Here is a 25,080-nt window from a genome sequence, read left to right as displayed (position 1 = left end):
TTATAAACACATTTATAACTAGGTTACTGAGACACCCTCTGTATACTGTAATTATGATTAATCCTAAACTGAAGACAAATCATCACCAAACCACACTAATTATTTACTCATATGACTAAGAAAGGTCTAAATAATCTAACAAGTAGGTCTGAAAATGACCACCAAAGGCATCTTTATGGTTCTCCTTCCCTTAGAGAATTGTCAGCAAAATTTCATCCTTATACTACTGTAAAACTATGGCTCCAATTCCAACTCCTTTCTTTCCATTATATAAATTCTCTGTAATTTTTTCCATCAAGCTATCAAGTTTTGTGGTATTATTTACAATACCAGGAAACCAAGCCCTTCTTCTGTGGTTATATAGATGACATTGTATTCTCAAGAGGTTTTGCAAACAATACCACAAAAATGGCCTTAAAAGAACATGACTTTTCCCAGAATAAACAAGAGGAGATAAACATATGTAATTCACAAGAAATTAGGCTTTGCATTCAGGTGAAAGATTTGCTAAAGAAGGTGAGCTGAACTAGCCTGCAGATTTTCCCAGAGGGGTTAAATAGGAAAAGATACAAGAATCAAAACTACCCTAACTTCAAATTGCAGAGGCCCCAAATCCCAAAAGTTAAAATGGTTTATGGTTGGCTTCTTAAAGAAGAATTGATCTTATTAAAAACATTTATATTAAGAAGCACATCATGAAAAGAAAAACGGTGGTACTCACCTAGAATGACATTTGCTACAAGTTTATGGAAAAGAAATCGGTGTGAAGAAAAGAGGAGGTAATTTCACCCAGGGAAGAAAAGAAAAGAAAGTTTATAAATCAATGCGAAAATCAAAAGACAAGAATTGCACTCCTAGAGGAGAACTCAGTACTTCACTAAGCCCGAAGACCACCAGAGACAACAATGAACCTGAACTCAAGGAAACATTGGTCGAGAACGCTCTACCCTTAGTCGTCTGGCATAGACTAAACACAGACGAAGTTTCTCAGCAAAGCTGTTCCTTCGAAGGCCGTGGGCACTTGCCCACAGGGTTCTTATGTAATAGAGTAGTTCTGCTCATGCCTCCTCAAATAAACTACGAATTCCTTTGAAGTTAGTATCCCATTGTAGTCATGTTTATATGCCCATGTAACACATGTGCAAATGTCCATGGTAGTCACTGAATGAATGTTTTTCAAATTACCACTGCGTTTAGTGAAACTCAGTACCAAATGGAGCAATGGCTAGAATAGTAATAACAACCATCACACAGCACCTCTCACTGGACGCTTACCAAGTAGGCATCATGTGAAAACTCGAGTTATGTGATTAAATCAGTGATATAGTCGGTATTATTATCCATAGCTTTAAAAAGTTAAAATTGAAGCACACCAAGATCCTTAATAATTTTCCAAAGGACATGTGGCCAGTATGTCCAAACTCAGGTGCTGAAAAATTTCTGCACCTACAATAGGCTCTAGAACAGCGGTTCTCAACCTGTGGGTCGCGACCCCTTTGGGGGTCGAATGACCCTTTCACAGGGTTCGCCTAAGACCATCGGAAAACACATATATGATTACATTTTTGTGATTAATCACTATGCTTTAATTATGTTCGATTTGTAACAATGAAATTGGGGGTCACCACAACATGAGTATTAAAAGGTTGTGGCATTAGAAAGGTTGAGAACCACTGCTCTAGAAGCTCACCTAATTAAAAGTAGAGATTCAAATATACTAGTAAGCTTAGGCGATTCAGTATCGTCATATGATGTGGCGTCAACACTGATGAAGATATGAAGATGCCTTGACACAGACAACATAAATTGATATATTTTTGCATATATCCAGTGCCTGTTAAATATTTGGTAAGTGAATGCAGAACTGAAGTGGAAAATTCAATTCCTTTTCCAAGTCAGACCTATGACGGTCCTAAAATGAAATGACCACTGGTCCTTTCTTTCCAATAACAGAAGCTGGAGAATAGTTAAGCACTTTGACTCAGAAGCACAGCCTCTTCTTGAGTCAGAATTTGCTGAGGCTCATTAGGTGGGGCCATTTCTCTTTCTATGCTCAGGAAGATTCACTTCTGTGGGGAAATTTTAGAATATTTCAAAGTCCTAGAGGAAAGTTCTGCAAAATAAATTGATATGCTATGTTCATGTTTTATGCAGTTTAAACAGCGAGAACTATGACATTAAAGCCAATGGTATATTTTTTTTTTAATTCCAGAGTCAAAACCTAAATAAACTCCAACCAAGGGAAATAGAAACTCCGCGCCCATAGCCCATCTGACATGTAAGATATACTCTCCTATAAGAGTATGTGCATGTACATCCTTCATACTATAATCACAAATGCAGCAATGGCTGCAAATTCTCTTTTGTAGTAAATAATTGTTAGGGCATTTCTCTAGGGCAGTGATGGCGAACCATTTGAGCTCAGCGTGCCAGCATTTTGAAAAACCCTAACTTTACTCTGGTGCCATGTCACATATAGAAATTTTTTGATATTTACAACCATAGTAAAACAAAGATTTATATTTTTGATATTTATTTTATATATTTAAATGCCATTTAACAAAGAAAAATCAACCAAAAAAATGAGTTCACGTGTCACCGCTGACACACATGTCATAGGTTCGCCATCACAGCTCTAGGGTCAAGAAACAAATCATTTATAACTAAAACATGGAATTATCTAATTTGTATGTGTTCACATGTGTGGGTGATTAAAAGAGAGCCAAATATCTTCATCTCAAAAGCAAGATGCAAATGGATAATTTCATATTCTTAACTAAATGAATGATAACCAAAATGCCCTTTGCTAAACCAGCAGAAAGATATAGTAATTATCTAGCAAGTAGAATAAGGTATAACTAAATATGTTCTCTTTAAAATTTTTGCCACAAAGTAGAATTTTATTTCACGACTGAAGGAGAATCATATTGAAGTATTTTCCTTGTTACCCACAAGCTAATCATAACTTAACAATGATTTATTATTTGCCTTGCTTCCCAATATAAGTTCTAGCAAAGTGATTAATTCATTGCTCATGTGTCAAATGAAATTTCAAGCAAACAACTTTCTGCTATATTTCTGCCCCATTGTAACCCATTTTCTGTCCAGCAGCCAACAAGCTCTTCTTAAACCATGCATCAGATCATATATTTCCCTTGTTAAGAAATCCTCGAATAGTTTCCAACCAAATTTTAACCCAAATTCACCAAGGCCTACAAAGTTCTAGACAATCTGACCCTCCCTCCTTCCTCTCTGTTCTCAAGTCCTACCTCCTTCACCTAAGATCCCCTTGTTCTAGTTAACAGCCTTCTTTTTGTCCCTCACTACAAGATTTTTAAAAACTTATTTGAGAGAGAGAGAGAGAGAGATCAATTTGTTGTTCACTTATTTTTGCATTCATTTTTGATTCTTATATGTGTCCTGACTGGAGATCAAACCCAAAACATTGGCATATCGGGACGATGCTCTAAACCACTGAGCTACCTGGCCAGGGCCCCAGCACCAGTTTTTGTGCTGGTTGTTCCCTCTGCCTCCCCACCCTGACCACATATCTTCCCATAGCCGGCTCCTTTTGTCATCCAGGGCTATCCTCATGAGGAGGCCTTCCTTGACCATCCAACCTAAAAGAGCCCTATCTCCACCCTCAGTAACAGAACTTTCCACTATTTGAAAACATCCTGTTATTTGTTTATTATCTCTCTCTCTCTCCAAAGAGCTCCAACCCCTGGCAACCCCCCTCCATGCCCCACCCCTGGAAGAATGTAACCTCTTTGGAAGAGGGTATTCTGCCTGTCTCATCCAGCACCATAGTTTTAGCAACTGGAACAGTATCTGATACATAGAGGGCACTGAGAAAAACATTGAATGAATAAATGAATGAGCATTTCTGAACATATTATATTTATGGATTTAATTGCTTTTTTGTGGTGACTTCTCACTAAGGTCACATCTTCTGCTCTCTTTAAAAGTCAAGGGCAGCCGAAACCGGTTTGACTCAGTGGATAGAGCATCGGCCTGCGGACTGAAGGGTCCCGGGTTCGATTCCGGTCAAGGGCATGTGCCTTGGTTGCAGGCACATCCTCAGTAGGGAGTGTGCAGGAGGCAGCTGATCGATGTTTCTCTCTAATAGATGTTTCTAACTCTATATCCCTCTCCCCTCCTCTCTGTAAAAATATCAATAAAATATATATATTTTAAAAGTCAAGGGCAATGACATCTTCCAGCTGCCAACATGCTTGGGTCTGACTGCAAACAGTAGTGTCTTGATGGCAAAACTATCAGATTTTGCAAGACGTTTAAAATAAACAAGCTGTTCAGTAGAGATGAACACATTTTCAAGATAAAACTTTGTTTTGTTGTAATCAAAATTCTGAAACTGGTTCCTCGTGTCACTCTCTGGTTTTAATCAAAGCCTCGCTGGTCCCGCACAACATTCAGCAAGGACTTTTCTCCCCTAGATGGGGCTTTAACCTTTCAATGACTAAAGAGGAGAGAAAAAACATGTTTCAGAGGGTAAAAAAATTCTACACAAAATCTACATTATTTTTAATACTCAAAACCAACTAACAAAGCTGCCATGTTATTTTTAATTTGATTTTTTTTATTTTGCCCAGGTTAATTGGGACCCATTTAGGTAGGGGACAGAGAAAGGTAGGTGACCAAGTGCATTGTCAATATTCTGGAAGGAAGAAGTGAAGCAAATTCTTTTGTTGTTAATCCTCACCTGAGGATATTTTTTCCATTGATTTTTAGAGAGAATGGAAGGGGGAAATGATGGGGAATTTTAACTAATTGATTGATTCTTACACTCTAAAATCACATTTTAAGCAAGAACTTCACATTTAAAATGATCATCTCAATTATAGTGTTATAGTAATATTTCAAAAACTTTACTCTTTACATCCTATCTAATAAAGATGGAATATGCTAATTGACCCTCACACCATCACAATGATGGCGGTGCCCACAGCCAATAAGGAGGTAATATGCTAATTGACTGCCATGCCTACAAAGATGGTGGTTCCCACAGCCACAAGATGGCAGCACCCAGTCCCCTCAGCCCTGCTGGGGTGTCAGGCGTGTGGAAAGGCCTGCCTCTGAAGTCCCCCAGTCCTTTCAGCCCCCCAGCCGCCCAGGGCCAGCCCGAGGCACAGGCAAGCCTCAATGTTGGCTGCCCTGCCACCCAGGGCTGGCCCGAGGTGCAGGCAAACCTCGATGTTGGCTGCCCAGCCACCCAAGGCCACCGGAGGTTCAGGTAACCAGGGCCAGCTGAGGCTTGCGCTGCCAGCAGTGGCAGCAGCAGAGGTATGATGGGGCATCGCCTTCCCCTGATTGCCGGGTCGCCTCCCACCCCTGAGGGCTCCCAGACTGTGAAAGGGGGCAGGCTGGGCTGAGGGACACCCTCCTGTGCATGAATTTTCATGCACCAGGCCTCTAGTTTTAAAAATAAAATCCTTATGTGATATCATATGCATATGCAATTATATATCATAGCTATGAGAATGTTGTTTAAATTACTAATTTCATTTATGATTAAAGAATTCTAACAAATGAGCTGCATATTCCGTGAACCTTCCAAGTAGTATACCAGGCACTGCAGGAAATAGAGTAGAAGAATGTGACTTTTACTCTGTCATAATTATATAGAACTAGAGGCCCAGTGCATGAAATTCTGTAAAGGTAGGGTCCCTAGGCCTGGCCAGCGATCAGGGCCCATCAGGGCCTTCTGGCTGCTGGCTGGGGCCTTCCTTAGTTCTGTGCTGCCCCCTGGTGGTCAGCGTACATCATAGCAAGCAATTGAACTCCCAGTCGAACTCCCAAGGGGACATTTTGTATATTAGCCATTTACATATATAGAGTAGATGTATTTATCCATATCAAGAGAGATAAAAATGTGCACTAAAATAATCAAAGCAGGTTTCCTAAGTAAAATTACTATAAATTAAATAAAAACAAATCAAGATTTTCTGAACTAATAAAGTCAAATTTGGATTAGTGTGATGTGCAGTAATAACATATTCTTCTTAGAGTCATGATTTCTAGCCACCAGTCACATATACATTTGACTACACTGCATGCTAAACCATGCAATATTGGCATTATACTTATGAAACAATGGACTTTCTTCTAGCAATTTTAGAAGAAAAAATACATGGTACCTTAACAAGCATTCATATATGAGTGTTCTGTTTTAGTAATTTTAATTATAAAAACATTATTTAAGGAACTACTTTTACCTGTTCTTAGAGTCATGATAGCACATTCATCCTTCCCTCCCCACTTCTGGCTGGGTAGATCTGTCACTGAGTAGGGAGGCCTACAACTGAGTTTCTCCCTCTACCCACCACAAAGAAGGATCCTGACTGTTTCCCACCAATCCAGCTGGTCTTCCAAAATACTGACCATTCCTGGCCAGTATGGCTCAGTTGGTTGAAGCGTCACTCCCAGACATAGAAAGGTTGTGATTCGATCCCCAGTTAGGCATGTACAGGAGGCAACCGATCAATGTTTCTCACATCGATGTTTCTCTCCCGCTCCCTTCCTCTCTCTCTCTAAAAATCAATAGAAACATATCCTCAGGTGAGGAATATATATATATATATCTTTATCCTTAAAGCTGAAATATTTTTTTAGTGTCTTGGCCTTATTGTGGGGTTCATGTGGAGACAGGGGGTAACAGAGAAATATCTCAGGACTCATCAGTTTCTATGCTTTGATGGGTGCCTGATTACACAGTGCATCATTCAGAAATCACCCTGAAGCATGATTCTTAATTCATAGCTTCTTTGTCTCTTTAATACTGCTTACTAGATAAATAATCTCTGAGTGAGTTGAATGGATTTCAACGTGAGTTAGGCAACCATGTAATACAAACCAAGAAGTCCAAGAGAAAGATGGCATCAGTGCTGCAGTCACATATTACTGTCAATTCATACTTAAGGGGGTATTAGAGACAAGGGCAGCAATATGGGTAAAATAGGTTATCCATTCATCTTTACGACCAAATATAAAATGGCTTGCTAAATAGACAATGTAGAAATCTACATCAATCTAAAACTGTCTAAGTAAGCAGACTGGCTTTTATATTACTACTATTTGCCTTAGACACACAAACCTAAAGTGGGCAATTGGGAGAAGGTAAACAGCACACAATGGAAATTAATCCTAGACAAACTGCTGTCTTTCCCACCATCCAGGAAAGCTTTTCGCAAGCTGGCTTCAGCATCTGTATCCATAGATCAGCCTGCTATGAGCTTAGAGAGATGAAGGAGAAAGGCAAAGATCTCCTCTAAATGCCAAGCATTTAGAACTGCTTGCTATATTTTATTGATTGAAAACAGCAATTCTTTATATTCCCTTGAAATAAGGTACAGTCTGCCTTAACTGTGTGTCTAGACTTTCAGTGGAGAAAAGAATCACCACACACTATATGACAGCTTTAAAACCACATGATACCACCACCGTTTATAAAGACTAGAATTTTTTAAAAATTCTTTGGTATATCAGGTAGTTTTTTTGGTTTGGAAATAGTACATGAGCGAAATATTGACATTGTCAGTCACAAAATGCCATTAACGAAGCATGCAGAGGTTAAACTGTATCAGGAACTGATCCTCTGTTCGCTGCAATGAGCACAGGAATGCTGATAGAGATCCCTGTTGCTTCTGCTGTGCTGTAATTTGGAAATGCGGAGTCAGAAGGCATTCTCGCACTTCTTTCTTCCTATATGCAGTTCTAGTCCAGTTTTCCCCAAAAGCGCATTTCTAACTGAAGCAGATCCAAAGGAAATGCTAGGTCGGAGAAATGTTCTCAGAAGTTCCTTCCTAGTCTTGGGCAATTCCAAACTAAAACCCTGAGCAGAACTGGGAAAGGGACAGTCCAATTACAGGTGGGGAGGTCTGCTGGTGTCTGCACTGGAATCTTCCTGGGTTGAGGCAGATCTGACCTGCTTTCTAAACTAAAAATATAGCCATGGTCTTCAATTCTCTGACTCCCTACTGGTTTAACTTCATATTTCCCAAGTTAGTGAACTAACGCGCAGCTACCAGAATGCAGGCAACAGAATAGAGGAAATTTACTCCTGATGGTATTTTTTTTTTACTATCAGAAATCTGGGACCAAGCCCAAGGGTATTGGGGGCATGACAGTGGCAAAGAAAAGCTCTACTTATTCAGTTTGAATATTATCATGATCCTGTATTGCATTAATAAGAATGGCATTAGAGCCCTAGCCAGTTTGGCTCAGTGGATAGAGCATCAACCTTCAGACCAAAGGGTCAGGGTTCGATTCCTGTCATATCTTGGTTGCAGGCTCCTCCCCGCCCAGGGCCCTGGTCAGGGCTCATGCAGGAGACAACCAATCGATGTGTTTCTCTCATATTAATGTCGTTCCCTGTCTTTCCCTCTCTCTTCCACTCCCCTAGAAATGAATGGGAAAATATCCTCGGGTAAGGATTAACAACAACAAAAGAAATGGCATTAAAAGTTTCTTAGACGATACCTATAATAGTAAATGCACAAGAAAATGCAAAATACTCAAAAAGTCTATGCTATTATTGCAATAATAATACCTTCAGTATAAGATAAAGAAGAATTCAAGGCAAAATGTTTTAAAGTGGAAAGGGAAGGTTACCTGATATTTATAAAAAGGAATACATTCACAACAAAGATCGAACAGACATGAATTTTTGACCTCTGATGACATTACATTGAAATCTAAAACCATTGAAACCTATTAGAAATAAATATATAAACTGAGAAAACACAAATGTAATGAAATTCTAAGTTCTCATTATTTGACACGATAGTTAAAAATAAGGAAATGGGACCCTATAAAATATTCTTGGTTTAATAGCTATGGTTTGAACTTTGTAACTTTAAAAAAAGAGAGAGAATGTGGATTCTTTTCAAAAGCCCATAAAATATTTACAAAATCTGATAAGAAGTTAACTAATTTGAAAACAGTAAGATTTATAAGTTAGTATAAGAAATCATTAAATTATTAAACTATACAATGCTCTGTAAATGCAAAATGTTATACAAAATGTTAGTAGAGAGTGGGAAATGGAGAATGACTGTTTAATGGGTATGGGATTTCCTTCTGGGGAGATAAAAATATTCTGGACAAGATAGTGGTGATGGTTGCACAACATTGTAAATATGATAATTGAAACTGAATCATACCCTTTAAAGTGGTTAAAATAGTAAAATTGTTATGTGAATTTTGTCACAATAAAAATAAATAAAATAAAGGTGTCAAGTCATTGCTTTTTTATACACTGTTATGAAGAAACTGCTGAATTATTATTCAAAACATGACTTTGATAATAGGGCAGGTAGATAATGATAACAAATGGGAACACTCTACATTGTAATTGATACACTGACCACAAGTCTCAATAAAATCTGAAGAAGATGGCAGTTGTACATAAAGTTAAAGATAGCTCAATAAGATGTAATACAGGGTCCAGAAAGATCCAAACACATTTAAGAATTTCAGATATAATAAAGGTAGACATTTAAAACAGTTGCAGAAAGATCATTCAATAAGTAATTTTGAGACAACTAGTTAACCACTCAAAAGAAAATTCATATTGTTAACTTGCAAACTAAACCAAAATAAACTATAAATGTATTTACACCATGAACACAAAAAACGAAAGTGCAAAAGTGCTATAAGACAAAAAAGATGAATACTGATATCACCTTAGCCTGAGAAAAGTATCTCTTAACATGAAACAGAAAGCAGTAACCACAAAAGAAATTATTGGTTAAATTCACTGCTTTTATAAATTAAAATACTAAATGAAAAGGCTAACCTTGAGCCTAGGGAAACAATTGCTTTTATATTTGAAGAAGAGACTTGATGCACAAAATCCATGCACTCGGCGGGGGGAAGGGGGGATCCCTCATCCCAGCCTGTGCTCTTTTGCAGTCCAAGACCCTCGGGGGAACACAGCTCAGCCAGAACCCGGGCTCACTGTGAAGTCTGGAGCTCTTGCAGTCCGGGACCCCTCACTCCTTACCACCACTGCCACTGCACTCTCCAGCTGTGAGCCCAGCTTCTGGCTAAGCGGCACTCCCCCTGTGGGAGCACACTGACCACCAAGGGGCAGGTCCTGCATTGAGCATCTGCCCCCTAGTGGTCAGTGCACATCATAATGACCGGTCGTTCTGCTGTTCCGTTGATTTGCATATTAGGGTTTTATTATATAGGATATTATCTGTTCTTTGTTACCCAGGCAGTACTTGAAAATCATTTACAAATTCCCACACTTTCACAGAAGAAGATAATACCCAGTAATATAAGAATAGAAAGTTTAACTACTCTATTAATCAAAGAAATTAATAATTTTTCCTTCTTGAATGAGGAAAAGGATGCACCCAGAATGCTAATAGTGGTTATCTGTTGCTAGTGTGCTTTAAAAGATTTTTTAAATTTTAATCTATAGTTTACTGTATTTTATTTTTACTATAAGATGTTATAAAGAAAACATTGTGTTGTTGAAAGTAGTTTGAGGAAACATAATACACAGAATTTAATATTCCTCAATAAAGAGAAAAGGTCTATGGAAAAAAAAGGGAGGTCTAATCTTTCCAATGGGTTTCCTAAAACATGCAAGCGCCTCTCTCCCCGCTTCCACCTTTATGCGTCCAGCTTTCTGCTGCCTGCATAGCCTGCTCCCTGCTTCTCTCCCCTCTCCTGCATTGTCTCACTATCATTCATGTGGTTTTTATTTTCCTTGCTTTCTGGTCTTCTGCCGCCATGAATATAAATGTAAGAAGCAAAATAAGGGAATATCTAATCAAGGTAATAACAATAATAACTACTGTTGCTGCTGCTGCTACAGCAACACTATTATTTAAGATTTACTGACGTACCTTTGGGCCCAAAGATTCCTCCACTATTACTAAAGCAATTAACCCTCTGCCTTGCTCCCAGACAAGGACAGAAAAATACAATAGTTATTTTTATTCTATATTAAAAGTGGAAAGAAAAAAAAAGAAGGATATGTGTAAGAGTTGGTGGTTGGAGCAAAGAGTTCAAAGATCGTGGGTAAAATAAAGGAGCTAGAAAGTATTATTGTTAGAATTTGCCTCGGGATTATTTTCCCAGGTCAGGTTTCTGTCTCTCTGATTTAGTTTCACCTGGAGAGACACCCAGCTTTTTGTCAGCAAAGGTCTGCTGAAAGAATAAATCAAAATTACAAGTAAATGAAAGCATACATAATTTTTTAAATTTTATTCATTGATACAGTATTATTAATGTTCACAACTATTTTCTTCCTTATATTCAGCCCTCTCTAACACTTTCTTAACCTAAATTCTTAGAAAGAGTTGGTGATTTTTGTAATGTTCCATTTCACCATGTATTTCTCTTCTAATCTGGAATCATTTTAGTTATCAAAAGGCTGTATAAAATACTAATTTGAATTATTAATTTTTCATGATATGATTTAATGAAGCTCATGTTTCATTTTATTAGAAAATTCTCCTAGTCTTTAATATTAACTTATTACAACCTACTGTATTCTAATCTTGTTCAAGCCTGTCTCAAATACTAAAGAGTTTCTTATTCATTGATTTTTATATCTCTAGGAAACGTATACAACATCTCTTTTCTTTTTGGTTTTTAGAGTTTACATTATTTAACTTAGGATCAAATTTATTTTCGTAATTTTTCCTTCTAAATGATGTACTAAAGAATGTTTTCCCTTTTATAAGTAATTTAAAATAATCTCACCCATATACATTCACAACAGAATACCTGCTATTCTAACAGAAAATATAATTGAACATCTTCATATTTCAATTTCCTACACATGTCCTCTCTTTTCATTTTCTAGAAGTACTGCTATTTAAAGCCCTAGGTATTGTGAACAGTTAAATCACAGAGATGGTTATTCTAGTATCTAGAACACTGCCTAGCACATGGTAGGTCCTCAATAAATATTTGTCAAATAAATAAACATATAATTACTTGTGGAGCACCAAATTGGATGTGAAAGTTCCCTACTAGAGCACCCATTATTCATTTAATAACTAATTTAAAAGTGCTTTTGATTATCTTGTTGACAAAATTATTGGCTGGCAGCATCAACATTTATAGTCACAGCAACAATAATATATATATATATATATATATATATATATATATATATATATATAAGCCTAAGCAACTGTCCGACCGTTCGACTGGTAGCTATGACATGCAACAACCACCAGGGGCGCAGACGCTCAACCCAGGAGCTGCCGAGCTGCGGTGACTTGGCAGCAGCAGTTCTCAGGTGATGCACCCGGAACCAGAGAAGAGGGAGCCCGATTCCAGGGTGTGTCACCTGAGAACCGCCCTCTCACAATCTGGGACCCCTCAGGGGATGTTGGAGAACCGGTTTCAGCCCAGTCCCTGCAGGCCAGGCCAAGAGACCCTACCGGTGCACGAATCCATGCACTGGGCCTCCAGTAATAGTATAATAACTGAATCATATGGTACTTTCTAGGTCAGGCACTATTCAAATTACATATATTAACTCATTTAGTCCTCACAACAACCCAGTGAGGCAGGTACTATTACTATACCTATTTTACAAATGAGGAGACTGAGGCACAGAGTGGTTACAGTCATGTAGCCAGGAAGTGGAAGAAATAGGACTTGAACCCAAAATCTTTTTTTAAAAAAAAAATGTTTTTACTGATTTCAGAGAGAGGAAGGGAGAGGGAGGGACAGAAACATTGATGAGAGAGAAACATTGATTGGCTGCCTCCTGCATACCCCCTACTGGGGATCAAGCCTGCAACCCAGACATGTGCCCTGACAGGGAATCGGACCCCCTGGGGCATGGGGTGATGCTCAATCAACTGAGCCACACTGGCTGGAAGAAACCAGACTCTTAACTACTACATTATATTGCCTCTCCATGAGCTAATATCTTAACTCTTAGAATGGGTATGTTTTTTACTCCAAATAAATTATAAGTTCTTTGAGGAAAGAACCTTATATTTAAATCCCTGCAAATATGACTCCAAGAGTAGTGCCTTATACATAAGTCTCAATATTTTTTTGCTCATTTTAACTGGATTCCAATAATGTAAAAATTAATACCTTATAAGTTATTAAAATCATAAATTGTTAGTATATTTAAGTTTGAATAACATGTGAAAGATGAGTGGATGACGAGATAGTGAAGTAACTTCAAGTGAAAATGTCCAAGAAAGTTTTCTGAAGCTATGGGCTCCCTCTGTTCCTTTCCACTGCAACCAACCCTTCCTAATAGAGGAGAAAATGGAAAATATCTAAATTAACACAGATAACTATTTCTAATTGAGATGGTGGGTGGCAACAATAGCAATAGACTTTTTGAGGATTTTTGAATTTTGTTGAGCATTTACTATGTGCCAATGGCTGTGTTATGAGATTTTAGGAAGGTCAAATTATTATTTTTTTTTGGTTGGTACTTTAAAGTACTATCCTTATAATAAGTTCACAGATATACAAAATTGCCTGAGAGTGACTCCAGGTCACAGCGAAGAGGTGATGGAGCTGGGACCCTGTCCTTTGTCTGCCCTTGGGTAACTGTAGTATTCTAAAGGGAAGGCTCAATTGGGGACCATGCATAAAAAGCTAAAATAAATTCTGTTACATAGCCTGACTTTCTCTGCCTCCTTCACCATCACACCACAGCCACACTACAGTCTGAATTGTTTTGGGGAATTCAATAGCAGGAGAAGTGAGAAGAGCCACCTCCCTCTCCGCATAAAGCCACAATTGTATCCACTTCTCTGTGGCAGCATCCTTATTCCCAGGACAGAGGACAGACGGAATGACAAATTTACACAAGTTTTTAAAGGTAATATTTGCACACAGAACAGACACATTTCTCCTATTAGATAAAAGTCCCCTCTAAATATAGATAAATGGCACTGATATACCAGGTAAAATTGGGTGTGATTATAAATGCCTTGCAAAGCAAACATAAATGGAATGCATTTTATATACTTCCTGTAAGGATAAGACTAAGCAAATAAAGTTAAAAACGGTAATGCAAATAAATTTTAGGCATATCAATATCTTGAATTGTTCTTCAAATGTTTGGGAGCCTAATAAAAACCCTGAAACTCATTTAGCGACAAGATTTTTATACCCGGGAGGGTATAAATTTAATCCACATGTTTCTGATTTATTTACACTTGAATCATTCAAGTAATGTTTTGTAAGTGCTGTCTCAATGTCTACAATCTCTTTGGGCATTTTTATAAGTCTTTCTCCGTAAAAACAGGAAGTCATGCTTTTCCAAGAGTAAATGAATTTAAGTACCAAAATATTCTAGACCACCGTGCATATCAGGAGCAACAGATTTTGGGGTAAATTCTCAACCTAGGACTGTCTTGTTTTAATAGATTGGCCTTTGCTGAGCCACTCTTACACCATATACCTCCATGAAGGGGGATAATATACTCAAATGAGTTTAATTCCAAAAGCCCGTCCATACCTCAATATATTTATCAAGTCACACTGTAAACCTATGTGCAATAAAGTCTATACTTCATATTTAGATACTGTGTGAACAATGGGCTTCTGGGAGATTGTCCTGAGCAAGACTCTGCAGGAAATAGACTCTGAAACAGAGATCTCATGTAGAAAGTTCTCTGGGGAGTGTGAGGCAGTGAGGGGGGCAGGATTTGGCAGAGAGAGAAGCAAAACTGCAATGCAGGTCCAAGAAAGGCCCCAGCAATCTCTGAAGCATGGAGGACCCTTCTGAAATGTCCCAAACGAGGCAAGGGGGTATGTTCTCTGTATCCCCATATCCACCTGTTACTGCACACAGAGTGACCAAAGAGAAGGGAGCACACCCATGGGGAAGGCAGCTCCCCTTGGTGGAGGGTACTTTGTCCAAGAGCAAGACTCACCCAAAAGGGTATCTGGGTGGGGCACCACAGTGTCTACTCAATAGGTCTGTTGGGGTTTTCTGAGCATTAATCCTCTGTGAATATAAAACCTACCATTAGCAATACCAAATGAGCCATAGGTTCACTGAGTCAGCTGGTCAAGACTTGAGGTAAGCAAACCTGTTTTATAGAAAACAGTCAACACTTTCAATACAGATTGTATTTATGACAATGAACGAGCAATATTTGTAGATCTTTACTCAAAGAAATTTTCTCCTTTTGTCTCCTGACAGGGTCCCCTGAAAGATAAAACACCAATAAAAAAATAAATACATTTGTGAGGAGAAATGTGTGCATGTACAGAGAAAAGCAGTGCTAAAGATGATGGGACAAAAATAACTTAGAATAAGTCATATAACCTAGTCTAATACTTCTCATTCGATACTGGATTCCTAGTTTATTCATTCAACAAATGTTGGGTTTTTTTATTGTTTTATTTTAAATATATTTTATTGATTTTTTACAGAGAGAAAGGGAGAGGGTTAGAGAGTTAGAAACTTCGATGAGAGAGAAACATCGATCAGCTGCCTCCTGCACACTCCCTACTGGGGATGTGCCTGCAACCAAGGTACATTCCCTTGCCCGGAATTGAACCTGGGACCCTTCAGTCCGCAGGCCGACGCTCTATCCACTGAGCCAAACCAGTCAGAGCAACAAACATTGGTTTATGGCCTACTGTTTGTAGAAACCAAAATACAAACCACTAATGCAGAACCTAGCCACCAAGGACCAAGACTAACAGAGGGAATTCACATGTAAACAAATACTTGTAATCTATATATATAAAAGCCTAATATGCTAAGTGTCCAACCATTCGGCCATTCGACTGGTCGCTACAACATGCACTGACCATCGGAAGGTAGACGCTCCGACCGGTAGGTTAGCTTGCTGCTGGGATCCAGCTGATCAGGACTGGGTGAGACAGGCCGGACACACCCTGGAGCCCTCCCATGGTCCCTCCCAGGCTGGCCAACCTCCCACAGTCGTCGTCCCCCCGAGTCTCTAAAATAGTTCTTCTAATTAATTTCCTTTCAGTGTGCACAAATCCATGCACTGGCCACTAGTATTATCATGATAGAATAAGATGATCATAGTTAATCCATGAAATTCCTCTGGGTGCCAGCAAAATTCCTACATTCTAGCACCAAATTCAAACAGTGGAATGTTCAGGATTCTCCAGAACTCCATTTCCAGCTAATACTCCTGGGGACCTCGGAACCCATTTGCCCGTCTCTGACCTTTCCAGTGTGAATTCCAACTGGAAGTAGGAGAAGTGTCCCTGAGGCTGACCAATTAAGTCCTGACCTCATCGGCGAGTGGCTCCCAAGTGGAGATGAGTACTGTCAAGGACTGAGGGAGCCCTCCTTTACACGAAATTCATTTAACAAATCCTCACTGACCCCAACGATGTGCCAAGCATTTGTCCAGGAACTGAGGATATAGCAATAAACAAGGTCCCTCCCCTCAAGGAGCTTCCAACCCTATAGGCAGAAGTCAAAGAAAGGTAGCCTATATTATCAGAAACTGCTAAGTGCTATGAGAGATATAAAGCAGAGGAAGGGAAGAGAGGAGATAGCCTAGATAGAGCAGATGGCATTTAAGGGAGGAGTAAGGAAGAGGACACCAAAGCTCAGGGACAGGAATGTGCTCCCAAATAGCCGAGAGCTAGTCCTCTGCCAGTGACTGTCATTGACCTCATGCCACTTACTCCATGCCCCACCCAAACACAAAAGCAGCCTGAATTCCCATCATGTAAACTATGCTAATATAGTTCTAAAATAGACTTTTTCTTCTTGATATGAATTTTGAGTTCTAAGGGTCTGGGTTGTTTAAGAATTTTCTAGAATAGAACCCAAATGCCATCATCAGTCCTTTATCCAGACAACATCATGGCTGCTTCCAAATTCCAAGCATGGGAGCACATGCCACTTCCAAAGGAAACCCACTGAAACAAGGTTTCAGCAGCAGCCGAAGAATAAATCAAAAAGACATACTTTCCAAGTTCTGACATAAAAGTACAAAAGAATCCATTTTGTTTTTAACTTCAGAATGAAATCCATTAGCAGTCCTTTCTTTGGGGACATTTAGATCCAATGGTGGGTTGATTGGACAATTAATTTTTTTAACTGGGTAAATCATTTGCACGTGTACATGTTATGTATGTGCATGTGTATACATTTTCACATTGCCTTTATACTTAAATGTGTACATCCATTCATCATCTCTTTTGATGTAGTGGCAAATGCACAGACACTGCACAGATTTCCATGACACAGTTCTTAAATACGAAAATGAGGGCCCGCCTTTCAAAGAAAACAATCTTCACTCTGAGTCAAGATGTGCTATGACGTTGCTCGGCTCCATCATTTGCCATTATCCCTCTCAGACCTGGTCATTATGTTGCCAATTACCTTTAGTAATTCAGTCAAAGTTCAATTAACCGCCCAAGTCTTTGATTTATATTGACAAACATCTTAGTGACCAAATGTTTAACTACATTGACTAGAAATACTAACATAAACTCTTGGAAAAATCATATTCAGACTCCACATATGCAGGAAACATATTTCTTAGGTAAACTCGCCTACCTAAGAAACCATTTGGTTCTTCATATACTTTATACTTCTTTTCCCAATTCAAAATGATCCTCTATCCCAGAAGAGAAGGTAAAAGAAGTTTAATAGTGTCAGAAGTCTATAGTTGCTAACTTAGGGAACAGATGAAAAACTACCATTTGGTTTCAGTATTTGCTTTATTAACTGCTACCTACAAAACTCAGAATCCACATTCTGGTCAATCATTTGCAATCTCTTGACATTCGTACTACTTAGGTTACAGTCAGCCAGTCAACAAGTATTTATTGCTCTACCAAACTGGTGAAATAAACATAGCAATAATAACAAATTCCTTTTAGAGTTATTTATTCTAGAAATAAAACTTTTAAAAGAATCATTACCTGTATAAAAACAGAAACAAAGAATATTAAGGAAATGTTACTTGGTAGCAGTAGTAAATGTCTTTTTCCCCTCACTTAAGAAACATTGAAAAAATGTCTTCAAGAGTTATAATAAATAAGGGAAAATGATTCACCTCGTATGCACACAACACAATTTTATCGTTACCATTTGACTCTGATTTTTGTATTAACGTATTACTAAATGGAATTATCAGCTAATAAATGCTTATTGTGCTTTCCTGTATTTTTCAGTTGGGATTATAATTAAGATAATTGACATGTGTTAACCATGTTTAAAATTATAAAACCCAGATATTATAAAAATTAAAAAGTCATTAACAATGTATATTTTAAACTAATATTATGATTGTACTACTGATCTCAATCCTGACAACACACACACACACACACACACACACACACACACACACACACACATTTTTCCCTTTGGAAAAGTGACACATTAAATTAAAAAGAAAAACACCACAGGGCATTTTTAGGGCACATAACGGTGGAAATATGTCAATATATATTTTTCAAAAGCTACACGATGCAAAATATTAACAGAAAACCCTAATGTAAACTAGAGACTTTAATCAATAACAATGTATTCAATACTGACTCATCAATTGTAACAAATGTATGTCACCAATGCAAGATGTTAATAATAAGGATGACTGGGGGTTAGAAGGTAAATGTGAACTCTTTCCACTTATTTTACAGTAAACCTAAAACTAATCAAGAAAAATAAAGCTTATTAAAAACACACAGAGAGAGAAAATTCAAACAAACATCATGACCATCTTGCCTTTGTATTGGTTAAACTCAGTCATCAAAATTAATAAAGTATCCCCTTTGTCATCAGCTACAAATTTAAATCATTTTAAAAATCATGCCACTATTGATACGTTTTGATGCAATAAGTCCTATTAAACACAGATTCTATCATATAATTTGCTCCTCTTGGTGTGTGTACTTGTACCTTCAGTCCAGTTTCCAGCTTGAAAGTGACAGTGAACAGAGGTGGAAGAGTGTGTAGAGATATTCATTCAAATTACAAATCCCACAATTCCTACTTATCCATTAAGACAGAAGGCAGTGGTGTAAATTAGAGCACTGGCCTAGAAGGTATCATTAAAGTACATGTATGGGAATCTGGTTTCAGAGGTGTTTGTAAAACTTAAGAAGCTTTTAAAATACAGGGTGGAGAATGATGGCTCAGTCATTAACAACTATGCAACTCCTCCTAGGCATTTAAGGAAAAAGAAAAAAAAGAGAGAAATGTTTCAACTGGGAGATATTCATGTTGGGTGTTATTTTGGCATTCCCAAGCCTGAGTTTTTGTTAGGGTTTGATTTAGAGCTGCCTGAATGGCCTTAACCTAATGCCCAAAGCACTTACATCCAAAACTACTAAATGTATAAGCCCTTTAGCCTGAATTTGCCAGGAAGACCCAAATCTGCACAAGAGAAACGAGGAATGCAAAGAATGCTTGAAATACAATATCAATCCACCAAGCAGTATCTGTGGTATACCTACTAGGCAACTAACACAGAAGTAATTTTCATAATACAAAGCATTTTAGAAGTATTGATACCTTGGTGTCATAGGTATGTCAATAATTCATAGTTAAATACAATGTTGACCTCAGAAAATGTTTCATGAAAATTGTTTCCACTAGGAAATATATTCAAAATACGAGTTAAATAGTAATATCCATTTTAATAGTGAAGGAAACCAAGAATTCAGGAAAAGACATGAGAAAAGAATATAAATTCAAACTATCCATGGCAAAAATGAAATTTGCTACCTTTCATAGTCTTACAATAGTTAACATATCACTCCGCTTTATCAAAATCAGAGCCAGAACTAAGCATAATTTTAAAGGTGACTCAGAACGAACAAAAACTAAAATATCAATGATTACCTCAGGTGTCCATATTATCTGTCTCTCTCTGAGTTCACTATTTCACTTCTTAAGGTTTTCTCCAGAACTAGGACCTTACTTTAAAAAAAAAAAGTCTTTAAATATTTTCAACTACCTCTTTTCTCACCTTCTTGGTATTCCCTTCCCAACCCCCAAATCAATTTCAGTTCTACTCAAACTCACTTTTTATTTTGAAAAGCACACTGTATTTCAAAATTAAGGGGAAAAAAGCATTATTCTAAGGAAATTTCCTTGGTCAAATAGCATAAGTTAAGCTCTTCAGGAATGAACACTGCAGTGATTCCAAGGGTTGACAGAACTGTTCTCTGCTACTAAGATTCAAGTAACTATACCATGACCATGAGCACAGATCAGATCCCTGCTTGGGTTCCCTTAAGGCCTCCGAAATTGACAACAAGCAGGCCTCAAAATTTTGACTTACCACTGACAGACCCAGTTTAGCCTCACCTTGGCTGGTTTCCTAGGACAGATTCAGGAACATCATAAAAAAAATACTATTCAACAGGCTAAATTCAAATTATGAGAAAATAATATGAATAGAAATAAAAGATATTCAAAAAGTTGAAATCCTTCTGTAAAATAAAATTAGGTGTCACAGGATCTGTCTGTGTCAGCAGCTCTCGCAAACTTTTCTGTGCATCAGGGATTGTTTATTAAACAACACTGGCAACAGTTCTTGGACAATGGACCTGCTGGAGCCTTAGGAAAACTGCATGAGTAACAAACACCTTCATACTACCATGCAAGGTATGACCATGCCCTTTGTGTTATGTCTACCTTTTTCTTATCCTTTGCCTCACCTCTACCTGTATATCACCTGTATCACTGTCTCTGGATACCAGCCTATTTCCCCACTGGTACAGAATAATGAATGAAAACAATTTTTGCTGCCATCAGTAGCTACGTACAGGTGTTTTTTTTCTTTCATGGCATGTAACTCTTCCTCTCCTAAAAGAAAATGTTGAAGGACATTAAGGTCTCACTTATCAAACATATTTATGTTTTCTTCTACTTGCAAAATAATATAAATGACTTATATGTGTTGCCCACTCCTTAATCTTAGCCTTCATTTCTAAAAACATCAAGCTATTAAACACAGCTTTTGGCTAATTTTTTTTAAAAGAATGAATGCTAAGGGAGGAATCCCTAGGTCTCCTGCCAATCATATCTCTCCCTGCACTACTGGCTTTGTGAACTAGTGATTTCTTCACCTGATCTATGCATATAGTTCACCTGAACTATCCAACTATCTCAACTCATCACCACTATTGGCAAGCTGAGAGCTGGTCATTGCGTGTTTAGAAGAACCCAGTAGCTAATATGCCTTCTCTATAAATTAAAAGTCTGTGTGATTTTCCACCAAGACTTACTAGAGTCCACTCCAATATTGTATTTTATAGTTGGTCATTTTTTTCACATTTTAGAAACTAATCATATTCAGTACATTAAAACTGCGTTACTTCTGTTCAAATGACTTTATACTGCCCTGCAAGTATACAGTTAGAATTACTGAGCAAGACATTGCTTTCAACTCAGGGCTTGTGGGGAACTGACCACGTGTTTCATAAACAGCTCCATTCACAGCCAGGGCAGAGTGCTGACATACGTTTTAAGTAGGCACAAACCCCAGCATTTAAAAGACTGACTAGCGCTACCCACCAAGACTAATAATTTTGCAAAAGACAGCAAATCTTGTTTTGAACATGGAAAAACAGAAGAAAGCAAAACTTATCAAAAGGTTCAGCTTAGGCTCTTACCAGAAACGGGCTCCAGCAAATGCAGGAGACACACATGATGGCCAGGAGCTGGATGATCATTTCGAAATGATGAGACCTGCCTTGTCTGTGCTGCTGACTTTTAAATTTCACTCTTAAAAGTGTAATTCCTGTGATGGCATTGCACAAGAATGAAACCCCAAGGGCTAAGAGCCCCAGAAAAGAAAAAAGGAGAAGATAAAACCTATCTTCCCAGTCTTGGACATGTTCTGTTTTGTAGAAACACCAGGTCCTCGATGCTTGAATTTGATAGTCTCGATGCCCAAGGATGGGCAGCAAAGCTATGAAAACAGCAAACAAGCACACCCCGCTCAGCATCACTTTCACGTGCTTGGATGTAATTTTTGTGGAATGAAATATTGGTTTGGTGACTCCGATACATCGCTCAATGGCCATCACACTGCCCAGAAAAAGTGGGCACAGACCAGAAAATACCATGGAGATACCAAAAATACTGCACAGGATGTTTGATTGGTCAAAGCGGATCCAGTCTTTATCCGAAGCATAAACAAATACTGCTATCGTTCCGTTGACGAGGTGGCCGAAGAAGTCTGTGATCACCAGGCCACTAGCCAAGAGCAGAAACGATGCCTTGGACTTCTGTCTAAACCTCTGATAGGCCTTCATGAGTATAGCAATGGCAAGGCTGTTGGATAAGATCCCCACCGTCATGAAGATTATTGAAAAGAAGACAGAAAGCCGGTTTTCCGTCTGGCAAGTTGTATTTGAAAGGAGCCCAGCTGCAGGAGACACTGGCTGTTTGGAATTGTTCATGGACATTGTTGTGGAGATAAACGCGGGCTGCTCAAGTCATCGCCCTCTGAGAAGAGTGCAGGCTTGTAGTCCCGGCATCTGTAGCATAAAGACAGAGGAGTGATCGCCCTGCAGAACTGCTCCTCCGACATTTAAGTCCGGAGGGCCCCAACCTTGGGGTAGGAATCAGATGCATCTGACCTATCATAAGCGAGGTTGCGTCATCCTGAAGGCCTGGGGTCCCATGTTTTCATTTTTAAGGAAAAGAAGCTGCCTAAAGTGAGCTCCCTTGACTAACCTCTTTATGGGTTTGCAAAGTCACTAACAAGATGAGGTTTAAACCCAATCAAGTGGTAAAAGGCCCAAGAGTCTATGTAAATAGCTAGATGACCTTTTAAAGTTTCTGCTTTTTTGCCTTTGTCCCCAAACTGCAGATTATTCCTTAGATAAATTACCTGTTTGTCAGGAGACAAAACAAGCTCCTCCAAACCTTGGGAGGAGGCAGCAAGGTCACTGGTGTCACATGGGGCTTTCCTCAGTAAGTTCTAAAACTATTCGATTGAGATCAAATAACAGCTCACCACACGCATCAGCGACCCAAGGAAGGCAGAGCGGTGAGTCTCTAGGAAGGCTTTCTGGTCCAGCTACCACCTGTGCAGAAATCCTAGGAAGGGAGGCGAGTTGTGCTATGAGCACATCTGCCCAGATGATGTTGATTAAGCTACAGCTGAAGAGTAGCAACATCCAATGCGAAGTATTTATTGTCGCTCTTTGCTCGTTGACTTGAGGCCTGAGTCACAGACCCCCGATACCCACCCACGACCAGACCCACCCCGCCCCGAGGTAGTCCGATTGGCCTTTCCCGAGCAGCTTTCCCGGAGGCTGGGAATGCTGGAACCAGCCTTCCCGGGGACCCGCCCGAGTGGTCTGCCCAGGCTGCCCGCGGACGGCCGCCTCCTTCAAATCTTACTCACCGCCCGCCTTTCTCACGTTACTACCCCGCCGCCCCCATGTGTCTGTTTGCAACATCCTTCCCAAACCTCCTAACTGCAGAAACTTTCTGCAATTGCTCAAATACCGGCGGGCCGGTTTTCCTCCTATCCCGGGAGGCGCCAAAGGCCGGGTTTCCTCCCACCCCGGGGGGCGCCAAAGGCCGGTTTTCCTCCCACCCCAGGGGCTAGGGACACCAAAGGCCCGCGCTGGCCGGGGTGCCGGACTCAGTGCCGGGGGCAGGGAAACACAGGCGCGAAGGGGACCTCTTTCTTGCCCTTTTCCCTCTTCTGAGATCTTGTCTACCTAGTCCTCAAGCCGCAGCTGAGAATTGGGACGGATCTGCCCGAGCACCCTTCTCTCTAGGGGTCTCCCCACCTTGGGCATCTGGTCCAAACTTGTTGCCACACGCAGGCTGAGTGCCCTCCTGGGCGTCCGGGCGTGGAGTGGCTAAACCTCAGTCGCGCTGAGCATCGGAGGCCACCGCTTGGGAATCCAGGGGCTGGAGGGGCGGTTACCTTGCATCCCGGTCGCCGGCAGGCCTCACGGCGGAGCGAGAAGAGCGCGCCGCTCCGTGCGCCATCGCGCGCCCGCCGCCCCTCGCCACGGGTTCCCGGACGCAGCACTGCGCTCCCGGCTCGGGCTCGGCTCGCTGCTGGTCGCGTCGTCCGCTTCGTCCGCTCCCCCTGCGCGGAACCTGCCGGTCGTGCTCGTTTCCTGGGATCCTCAGCACCTAGCGGCGCTTCGCAGCCTGGGAGGGATGGAGGACGAGGGTGACCTCCGCCCCTTTCTCTTCTCTCTCCTCTCCGCCCCCTTTTCCGTGAGCCCAGAGACCGACTAAGAGAGACGGAGATGAGGGCATCGCGCTCGGGTGCTCTGCCCCCCCCCCCCCACCACCACCACCACCACCACTCCCCCAGCATCAGAGCTGCTCTCTCGTTGCCTGACTGCTTGGGGAAAAGTTTTGTTACAAACTCATTTTCAAGCTCCAGGCGCCATCGCTAAGGCTGCAAACTAGGAATCGGGAGAGGTGAGCACAGCTTACAAACAGCTGTCGTGGCAGCGTGTTGGACTGTCAGCTGGTAGTTTGCAGACTGAACTCATCCCACATCCAGCTCGAATAGGGTAAGAAACCAGGTAGAAAGATGGAGACGGTGATGGTGTATTTGAGGAAGGGCTTTGTGGCCAATAGCCTCAGGGAGTTAAAAACAGGGATTCAAGCCACATGTTGTGAATGGAAACAGTCACTGCTTAGGTTCACTGTCACTTAGAGGGCTGGACTGCCTTTCAAGCTACTAAGTAATGTGAGAAGAGGAAGGGGTGTGAGGTCTTCTTAAAGGGCACCTGCAGATAAGGGATTAGTAACATGTTAATTATTTAAAAGGAATTTCTAGTGATATGTTTACCCAAAGAGATGTAAACCTAGCAAATATTGTGGGGATCATTTTATGATCAAGTAAAGAAATATCCACTACTTCATTAGAAATTACAATTTGAGCCATTTTAATTCTATAACTGCCTTTTGCTAATATCGTTTTGACCCATACCTGTTAACTAGGCCGCATTTTCCAGCTAAACAGTGTGGGCATCTATCACTGACCTTTGCTCTTTTTATTTTAGTACAGTATTGTCACCACCTTCAGGAAAAACCAGTGCCACATGGAAATAAACCCTCTCTTCCCCATTCTAAAACCAGAAGGGGCCTCTAAATTC

At 39.9% G+C, this 25,080-nt stretch overlaps 1 protein-coding gene across 2 annotated transcripts in view; it reads right to left on the bottom strand.

Moving 5' to 3' along the window:
• PTGFR (prostaglandin F receptor) overlaps positions 1-23,146 on the bottom strand; it is a 38,611-nt gene extending 15,465 nt beyond the window's left edge. The window contains exons 1-3 of one of the 2 annotated variants that reach the window (XM_023751763.1): positions 22,959-23,146; positions 21,607-22,476; positions 18,919-19,147 (exon numbers count right to left, since the gene is read on the bottom strand). In XM_023751763.1, coding sequence (XP_023607531.1) covers positions 19,127-19,147; positions 21,607-22,404 — 819 coding nt within the window. In that variant the 5' untranslated portion in view covers positions 22,405-22,476; positions 22,959-23,146 and the 3' untranslated portion in view covers positions 18,919-19,126. Of the gene's footprint in view, positions 1-18,918; positions 19,148-21,606; positions 22,477-22,958 lie in introns of those variants that run through there. The other variant, XM_023751762.1, reaches the window with a different exon arrangement.
• Positions 23,147-25,080: the final 1,934 nt, after the last annotated feature.

This window comes from Myotis lucifugus, unplaced genomic scaffold, assembly GCF_000147115.1.
Source record: "Myotis lucifugus unplaced genomic scaffold, Myoluc2.0 scaffold_25, whole genome shotgun sequence".
NCBI classification, from domain to species: Eukaryota; Metazoa; Chordata; class Mammalia; order Chiroptera; family Vespertilionidae; genus Myotis; species Myotis lucifugus.
This window is presented reverse-complemented; position numbering and strand designations above follow the sequence as displayed.